At 31.1% G+C, this 9,664-nt stretch overlaps 1 protein-coding gene across 1 annotated transcript in view; it reads right to left on the bottom strand.

Moving 5' to 3' along the window:
- Positions 1-6,821: 6,821 nt before the first annotated feature.
- POGLUT1 (protein O-glucosyltransferase 1) overlaps positions 6,822-9,664 on the bottom strand; it is a 31,497-nt gene continuing 28,654 nt past the window's right edge. The window contains exons 10-11 of the mRNA XM_031959695.1: positions 8,955-9,011; positions 6,822-8,260 (exon numbers count right to left, since the gene is read on the bottom strand). Coding sequence (XP_031815555.1) covers positions 8,104-8,260; positions 8,955-9,011 — 214 coding nt within the window. The 3' untranslated portion in view covers positions 6,822-8,103. The remainder of the gene's footprint in view (positions 8,261-8,954; positions 9,012-9,664) is intronic.

The raw sequence follows: 9,664 nt of genomic DNA, 5'->3' as shown, positions 1-9,664 counted from the left end.
TCTTTCTAGAATATTCTCATTTGTTTTATTGAATAAGTTTTTTTCTCACCCATGTCCAAAGGAAGGGATGGGATGGGGGAAGAAGAATAAAAGCCTTCTTACAAATACCCTTAGTGAAGCGCAAGTACAATTCCCACATTGGCCATGTTCTGAAATTCGACATTATATATATCATAAATTTTGTCAGGAGATGGTTAAATAGTTGACATTTATATGTGCCCCACACTGTGCTGAGCACTTTACAATTGTACTTTGATCTTCACACAACTCAAGGAGGCAGATGCCATTATTTTCATTTTTACTGGTAAAACTGAACCAAAGGTTTTTTTTTTTAATTTTAAAAAATGTTTTTATTTAATAGTTAATTTTTATTTACAGGTTATATGCATGGGTAACTTTACAGCATTAACAATTGCCAAACCTCTTGTTCCAATTTTTCACCTCTTACCCCCCCACCCCCTCCCCCAGATGGCAGGATGACAGTAGATGTTAAATATATTTAAATATAAATTAGATACACAATAAGTATACATGACCAAACCGTTATTTTGCTGTACAAAAGGAATCAGACTCTGAAATATTGTACAATTAGCTTGTGAAGGAAATAAAAAATGCATGTGTGCATAAATATAGGGATTGGGAATTCAATGTAATGAACTAAAGGTTTAAGTGACTTGCCTAAGGTCACACAGTACCAGAGACCAGCACTGTGCCTGCTGCCCCTTTCAAAATTGTTCATATTTTGTATCCACATCAGAGAAAGTACTGGGGAAAGTACTGAATGCAGATGAAACATACTATTTTCACTTTTTAAAAAAAGTTTTTTCTTTTTCATGGTTTTTCCTTTTGTACGGATTGTTTTTTCACATGATTAATGTGGAAATATGTTAAGATGATTGTACATGTACAATACAAAAATATATGATGAAGTGGGGGAGGGAACCAAGTTAGTATCTGAAATTAAATTTGTCATCTTCACATCTTTACTTATCCATCAGTTCCGTATCTCAACTTTTTGTAATTGTTAGCCATTCCTATAAACATCTTTGGGACTTCATGCCATCTTCTCTTCCCCAATGAACCAAGCCATTACCTGGCAGAGAAAAGAAGCAAGAAAGAGATAATTCTGTCTATGCTCTAAGGAAGAGAGGGATGAATGCTAAAACAGACAGGCCGGGTTTCTTTCTAATCTCAGATCTTCAACTGTGTGCCTAGGGAACCACTCTCTGTTTCCTCATCTGTTTAAAAAACAACAACAACAACAAAAAAAAAAACCACTGTCCCCTTTAACCCAACAAAAAGTTCTCATAAAATATTTGTTCATATAAAATGGTATGGTATGCACACCTATTTATGTATCCAATACTTTGTTATTGCAAAAATGTGCTGCTATAAATATTTTGATGTGTATATGGGGACTTTTTTTTTTAATAGCTTCCTTAAGGTATAAACTCAATAATGGATTCTCTGGTCCAAAGGGTATGGACATCTTAATCACTTGATTTACATAATTTTATATTGCTTTCCCAAATGTTTTTACCATTTCACAACTCCAATAATGCTCTGGTGTGCCTATCATTCTACATGTTCCCCAGAATTGAATTTTGCCATTTTGGCCATTTTAGCTAGTTTTCAAGGCATAAGGTAAAATCTCAGGATTGTGTTGATTGCATTCTTTCATTTATTAATGATTTAGATCATTCTTTCATATAGTTTTGAATACTTTACAATTCTTATTTTGAAAAATTTGTTCCTATCCTTTGAACATTTACCAATTGGGGAAAACCATACTGTATTTATATGACCAATAATATATGTGTGTGTGTGTGTGTATACATCAGATATATATATATAGAGAGAAGATATATCAGAGTATACATATATATATATATGATTTATATTTAGGTATCAAACTCTTAGAGAAATTTGATAAATTTCTTTTTTTTCCCATTTGACTACTTCCCTTCTTATCCTAAGTACATTAATTTTATCTTTGCAAAAGCTTTTCATTTTCATATAATCAAAGTTACCTATTTTATCTTACGTAATTGCCTCTGTCACTTGTTTGGCTTAAATATATATTTCCTATCCATAACTGTAAGAGATACATAATCTACTTCTCTTCTAATTTTTTATAATATAATTCTTAATATTAAAGTTAGTTTATATTGATTATATTGTAGAATATGGTATGAGGTGTTGGTCCAAGCTCAATTTCTGATAGACTATTTTCCAGTTTTCCCAGCAGTTTTTTATAAACAAGGAAATGTCTTTTCTATGTCATCAAACACTAGGTTATTGATTTCCATAGTTTCTAATTCTCTCTTGCCTTGTCTGTTCCATTGATCTCTTTTTAAAACACCAGATGATTTTGATGACTACTGCTTTCCAATGTGGTTTGAATATTAAAATATAGAAGTATCATATTTATATTTATAATTTGTAATGTGGTCTGGAAGTACTATCTTCATTTCATTCTGACTTCTTTTCATCCTTTTCCTTAATATTCTAGATCTTTTGTTTTTCCAAATGAATATTATTATATTATAAAGTTCTGTGAAGTATCCTTTTAGTAATTTGACATAGCATTAAGATTATTTTTGGTAGCATTGTCATTTATATTATATTGCTAGTCATGAATACTAAATATTCCTCTAGTTATTTAAGTTATTTTTATTTCTTTTAAGAAATATTTTGTAACTGAATCTTCTGTTCAGAACATTGATCTCCAGATATTTTATTTACTTTGTAGTTATATGGTATTTCCCTTTTCCTTTTTGTGTTTTATTGTTATATAGGAATGCTTTTGATTTTTGAGGACTTATTTTGTAGCTTGCAACTTTGCTGAAATTATTAATTGCAATCCAATTTGTATCTTTGTTTATTCCCTAGAATTTTCCAAATATATCATATCATCTATAAATAAGGATTATTTTATACTTTTAAAAAACCTATTTCTATGCCTTTAGTTTTGTTCTCTTTTCTTATCATGATTGCTAGCATTTCCAAAATTATATAAAATAGTGGTGGGGAGAATGGGCATCACTTCTGTATTTACTGGGAAAAAGTTCTAGTGTATACATTGTATATGATGCCTATTTTGTAGACTTTAAAAAAAAATATGCTATCCTTTATTAAAAACTTTTTCCTGTAACTGAGATGATCATGTGGTTTTTAATATTTAGATTTTTAATATAAATATGTTGATAATTTTCGTAATGCTGAAACCTTGTTTGCTCGATATAAATCTCATTTGGTCATAATGAATTATTTCTTGGATAAATAATTGCAGACTTACAGGATTTTATTTAGAATTTTGAATCCATTTTCATTTATTATATTGGTCTACAATATTCCTTCTGTGTTTTGTCTTTCCTTGGTTTAGGTAGTAGGACTATATCTGTCCCATAAAATGTTTTTTTTAGAGTGCTTTCTTTCTCAATTTTTGAGATTAGTGAAGTGTATATATTAACTGTTATATAAAATTTGAAACACAAAGTCTTACAAAAATGAATGTTGAAAACTATCTTTACTTGTATTTGGAAAATAAAAGACTTGAAAAATAAATAAATGCACATGCTTTTATTAACTCTTTTTTTTTTCTATTTTATTAACATATGTTTGTAAGAATGTTTTCCCCACAGAGGACTGATTTAGCTGTATCTCAGAAAATGTGTTGCATTTTTTTCATCATTATCATTTTCTTTTACATAATTTTTGTTTCTATCATTTGTTCTTTGAAGCATCTATTACTGTTTTATTATTTTTTCCATTTTGGTCTGTATCTTTTGTTTGTGGTCCTTGAACTAATTACTATTTTTATTGCATTATCATTTATTTATACAGGATATATTTACTATTTTTGCTTTTTAATATTTTTTGCAATATTTGTGTTATTTTGTGTTCCATTACTCTTTAGAATACAATATTTTATGGTTGTTGCAGAATAATCTTGTATTATTTGAATTTATTTTCTTTCATATTTGAAGGTTTTTCTCCTGATGGCATACAGAACTTGTTTCTAAATTGAACTGTTAAATTTAATAGTGTCTTGGAATTTTCAGACTTGGTTTGGCGGGATTTTTTTTCTGGAGATGATATGTGATTTCTTTTAATTAGTACTTAATTTTTTGTCCAGATGTTCTGGACAGTTTTTTTTTTCTATTATTTATTCCATTTTTATGTTCAGATTTTTCATTTTATTATATACTTCTGCAACACCCATGGGTCCTTAGGCTATCTCTCTGCATCTAGATCACTGTATTTTTCTTGGATATTGACCATATTTTTTGTTTGTTTTTTGCTTTTCTTCTAGATTGTTTATCCCTTCTGTGTTGCTTACATTCCCAATCTATGTTATTTTTGTTTCTTTGATGACACATCATTTCAGATTTCAGTTTTTCTATTTTGCCCATTATTTTTGCATTACAGACCTTAATTTTTGCTCTCATAATTCTCATTTCTACTTTAAACCACTCAGGAACTGCATGTTGTGATTTAACGTTCTCTTCACATTCCACAGTGCTGGATCATTTTCCATTGTTTTATATTGTTTATTCATAGATTCTTGAACTTATTAGAATTGGAGGCTACAATTTCCTTTTGTTCTTAATGTTTTCCCTGTTGACTTATCTGCTTAAATTCAAGTCTTTTTTGAGTTTTCTTCTTCCAGAGGTCTTTGGTAATTTGTTTCTCCCCTACTCCCACCCTCAATTTTCCTGTTGCTTACTTTTTGACTTCCTCCCCTCCTATAGTTGTTTCCTTGGGGGTTAGCTCCTAGTTTCAGCCTCCTCTTATGTTGGGCAATTCATACTTCACCAGGTTTGGTCTCCCTCCACTTACTTTGGGTGGACAGAATTGGCCTCCACTGGATGGTGGGCTATTTCCCGAGGGGTAATAGAATGCTGAATAGCCACTTCTCCTTTTCCCCACCCCTCCACTTCCACCCCCACTCCAACTCATACTGTTCAATCCAGGTGTCCTATGTTACTCTGTTCCTCAGCTCTCTGGCTCAGTACCAGTAGGCCAGAACATTGCTAAACGGGTGCTCTTGGTTTCTGTAGTCTGGGTTTCTAAAGCTCTTTGAAGAGGTATGTTGTTGCGTCCTATTTTGCAGCACAAACCACTGAAAGTTTGTGCTGGCAGTCAATATGGCAAGTTGGCTCTAGTATTGTCTATCATGGTGCAAGCAAGTTTTTACCCTTGGAACAGTATCCAAATGAGCTTTCGTGAGTGCATAACAAAGGAAAGAGAAAAGGGGAAATAGGAATGTTACATTTTTGGGCCAGCTAGTAATAGTATGAAGAAATGGGGATGGAGCAGGATAAGTGGTGTTAGTTGGCATTTTTTTTCTTTTTTAACCTTCTCTTAGATTCAGAATCCTAGATTAATGGTGTCAAATTCAAATAGAAGTTCCCCATATTGACTTTAAAAAACCACAAATAAACAGTATTTGTGTTGTATTGCATTTTTAGTTTGTTAAACATTTCCAAATTACTTTTTTTATGTTTCAAGCAATACTGGGTAGTTTTGTGGGCTCTTTTAGCAGCTGTTTCACACCTCTATCCCAGACCATGGAGACAGATGAAAATACTTTATTTTTGGCACAAAATTCCTGTTTTGGAGAGGTCTGAAAGATTGATGGATCAGAGAATACATCTATCCTCCATTTTTTTGGTCACTGTATTAGAGAGCAAAATTTATATATCTAATATCAGACTTTTATCCAAAGAAATCAAGATAAAAAAAAAAAAACCCAATTAACAGCATAAAAACCAAAGAGGAAAAGGAAGAAATACAGAGGGAAATAAATGCATGAAAGGGAGGGAAAGAAATAAAGGTCCCGTATTAAAATGTTGGAACCCATTTCTTTCAGGAAAAATGGAGGACCAGTTATTATATCTAATGGTTATTATCCAAAGGTTGAAACATATGAAAAGATTAGTGCTTTAGAAAGGTGTCTAGTGACAATCAAAAATTTAGTTCTTAGTCTTTTTCATATAAAAACATCACATATAGGATATATGATAGGAACAATGGGAGCAGACTTGAAATTGCAAGGTACTGACCAAACTTAAGCCCCAGTGACAATTAAATCTGAAGATCACTTCAAGAACATCACCTATTTTACAAGAATATTGGAACTTCATTTGGAAGGGTGCATAGAGCAGATCACATCGAAACTGACAAAACCTTATCTACATATATCTACATTATAGAATACAGCTTAAAAGATACAACCCTCTCTCATCTTCATAGAGGTAGGAAAATAATCATATGGATTATATATATTCTGTGAAACATGGTTAATGTATTGGTTGGTTTGAATGAACTTTTTTTCTTCTCTCTTTTTTCTCTTTGTCACTAAGGATAGCGCTTTATATAAAGAATTGGGGAGAGACATCATTGGATATGAAGATGTAAAAACAAAAGAAAAAATAATATTAAAAGAGAAAATAAAATGTTCATGACAATCCTTCTACAGTATGTCTTTATAGAAAAAAAGGTCCAGAAACTTGTTCTAAATGTTGGCATAAGCATCATCAGAGAATGTTTAACATGTGTCATCACTAGGTATTTCTTTTTTACTAAAGAGGATGGAAGAGGATATATTATGAATATAATAAGTTCCACCACACATCATATTGATTTAACCCAAATTTCTCTTCATTCCCAGCCCTCATAGTTCATTATATTGTAGATGGATTCTTTAGAGATCTCACTATTATCTAAAAACATAGGAGAAAAAAATTAGAGTCCTATATGATCTTGCATGAAATACATTCTTTATAAAAGTGAGTTATAGGAGAGTCTTAGAGTAGCAAGTGCCACAAATTTCAGCTGGCAATATTTATTTAAGTGTATTACTGGTGTTACACACAAAATATATACTCATTATAATTCTTACTAGTGTCAATTCCAGTAAGTAGTAAAGATTTGTGTGTTTTGCATATATAGCTTCTGCTACCTTTTTAAAAAAGATGCAAATACAGATAGCTTTTTGAAATTGTTTTGAATTGCTGTAGCCTTTGCCTCTAAAGTTACCTTTCATCTACTCTATATCTGTATTTATGTACCTATTTAAATATGTGTTATAAACTGCTTTAAGGCAAGGATTGTTTTTGCTTTTATTTATCTCCCCAATGCTTAGCACAGTAGCTAATATATAGTAGTGCTTAACAAATTCATGTTAATTTGAGTGAATAAATTCAATAAAATGTGCTATGAGAAGACTAGAAGTGAAGTTAGAAGTCCAATTGCAATAATTAAGAATTGGTTCCATTTAACACAAAAATATAAAATCTTTCTTACCCAAGTACAAAAAAATTTATATATTTTTTTAAAAAGTAAAAAAATTTGCATGACACATCTTTCTGTTCCCATGGATCTTTCAGTAAATGATCCCTAAATATTTTATATACATCAATTAAAATTAGCTAGCAGGCTCAAACCTAGGAAACAGTGAATTCCAGAGACAGAACCTATGATGTTTCCAAATGACAACTTGTTTCATCTAGATAATTTACCCAAAAGATCTAAAAAGATATTATTCATTTCACAGTGATCACATATATAACTAGCATGATTCTTACATAGATAAGTAAAAAGAGGCATAGATTGTACAAAGCTAATCCAAGACACAGACATAAAAACTCACAGTCTGATTTTTAGTTGATATTTAGTGTAAAGCAAAAAAAAAAAAAAAAAAAAAGCTATTTATATGATCATAAACTAGCGCTAAAAGAGACCTTCTTCAAGAGCCTCTAGTTTAACATTTTTGTTTTATAAATAAGAAAACCAAGGCCTAGAAAGCTTAATAACTTGTCCAACAGAGCCAGGATTATATACTAGATTCTCTGATAACAAATCTGTCTTCTAAAATCCGTTCTATTGATGTGTGACTCGGCAAGTTTGGATCTTTCTAGTCTCTCATTATAGAAAGATAAGGGAGACCAGTTATTTGGTCAGAATTAGATGACAGAGTCTTATAAGACACAAGTTACCACAGACAAGTATAATTTCATTCAAATAAATGAAATACTCTGCATCTTATCACAAAGATTTCTAAATGAAGTCCCTCTTCCATGAGGATCACAGTAGTTTTTAAAGTTCTGTTTTCAAAGGTTTAGGGGAAATTTTGCTATAATCTTTCTTTTTCTTCACTTTGTAGGACAAGGTTTTAGAATATTCAGTCAACAAAATCTTCCAGTAACAGGAAATGTCATCCATCTTCAAGTGGTTGATGATAAATTGTCGCCCCCTGTAGGAAAAAGTGATAGCAATGACAAGTCAATCATTAATGAAAATTGTGAATACTAATATACCTAGACACATGTATTTGTAAAGAGATTTTTTAAAAAATGTTTTCTAAAAATCTGTCGGGTTTTTTTTTTAAGAAATAGAACATTCTTCATTCTTTCAAAACCACAAGCTACATCCCTTGAATGGAGGTAAATCCTTTCATGACATGCCCATGACAATATTAAGACATCTTTATCTAGAGTAGAGATTTTTAACCTGTTATATGGACAGATTTCAGGGGGTCCATAAGCTTGTATATAAAAAAAATTAAAATAATTTCTTCATTTTCACTAACCTTTAATTGAAACTTAGCTTTTCCTTCTATTATAAATGTAGGCAACAAACCTTATTTTATAGGCTCCATCATTTTGTCAAAGGGTACATGACACACAAAACGATTAGCTACCCTTAATACAAAGCATACTGGAAATAATAAGGAAGTAGTAAGCAAAGCAAATTAAGAAGAATATATTAAGCACTTACTATATGTTCCCAGCAATGCTAAGTGTTGGGAATACAAATACAAGGAAAAAGAAAGATGATCCCTGCCTTCAAGAAGCATACATTCTAATCAGGGAAGATGACAAACATAAGGGAATTGAAAAAATAGGAGGAGGGTAGGAAATATAAAGAAATTTGGAAATAAAACTTACCTCTCAGCAATCTCATGGGCTAGATCATCATTTTCTTTCACAAATTGTAGGAGTTCCCTAAAATGAAAAGAACTATATAAGACTATACCAAACATGGATGACATAAAATTACTAATGGAAGACAAGGATATCACAGATAAATAAAAGTCACAAACAGCACAAATAGGTCACAAAAACTTATGGTATTCTCCTTAAAGCAGGGATAACATTTATCAAAGGTCATGAACAAATTAAAAACTACTTAATTCAGGGTAGCCATGAATTTCTCCCAAAAGAAATATAAAATATCCAATTTACCTGTGCTGAATTAAAAAAAAATATTAACATTTCAAAGTTCACTTCTCAATACAACAATTAAACTACAATGTAATTTTCTGTTATAATAAGGCAGAGAAAAGAAAAAGCAAAATGGGGTAAAGCTGAGAGGTTGAAAAGAAAAGATCAGAACACGAAGAGAGACATAAGAGGAGAAACAAGGAAGGCTAACTAAAAGGGCCAGTGAATATTGAAGTAAATTCTTTTATACCTTTCAATTGGGCTGGTATCATAGTATTCACCTTAATATCTGAAATTCTTATTGACTAAACTCAGACCACTTAGAATCTTCCTTTATACACCAGGGAATCACTAGTCTTTTTAATTTTTCACAACTTACTTTTGCAAACCTTTTTTTCCCATGGAATTCTAAAGGTACTATATACATATGAAGG

This window comes from Sarcophilus harrisii, chromosome 3 (genome assembly GCF_902635505.1).
Source record: "Sarcophilus harrisii chromosome 3, mSarHar1.11, whole genome shotgun sequence".
Taxonomy (NCBI): Eukaryota; Metazoa; Chordata; class Mammalia; order Dasyuromorphia; family Dasyuridae; genus Sarcophilus; species Sarcophilus harrisii.
Note: the sequence above shows the minus strand (reverse complement) of the source record. Positions and strands in the feature narration are given on the sequence as shown.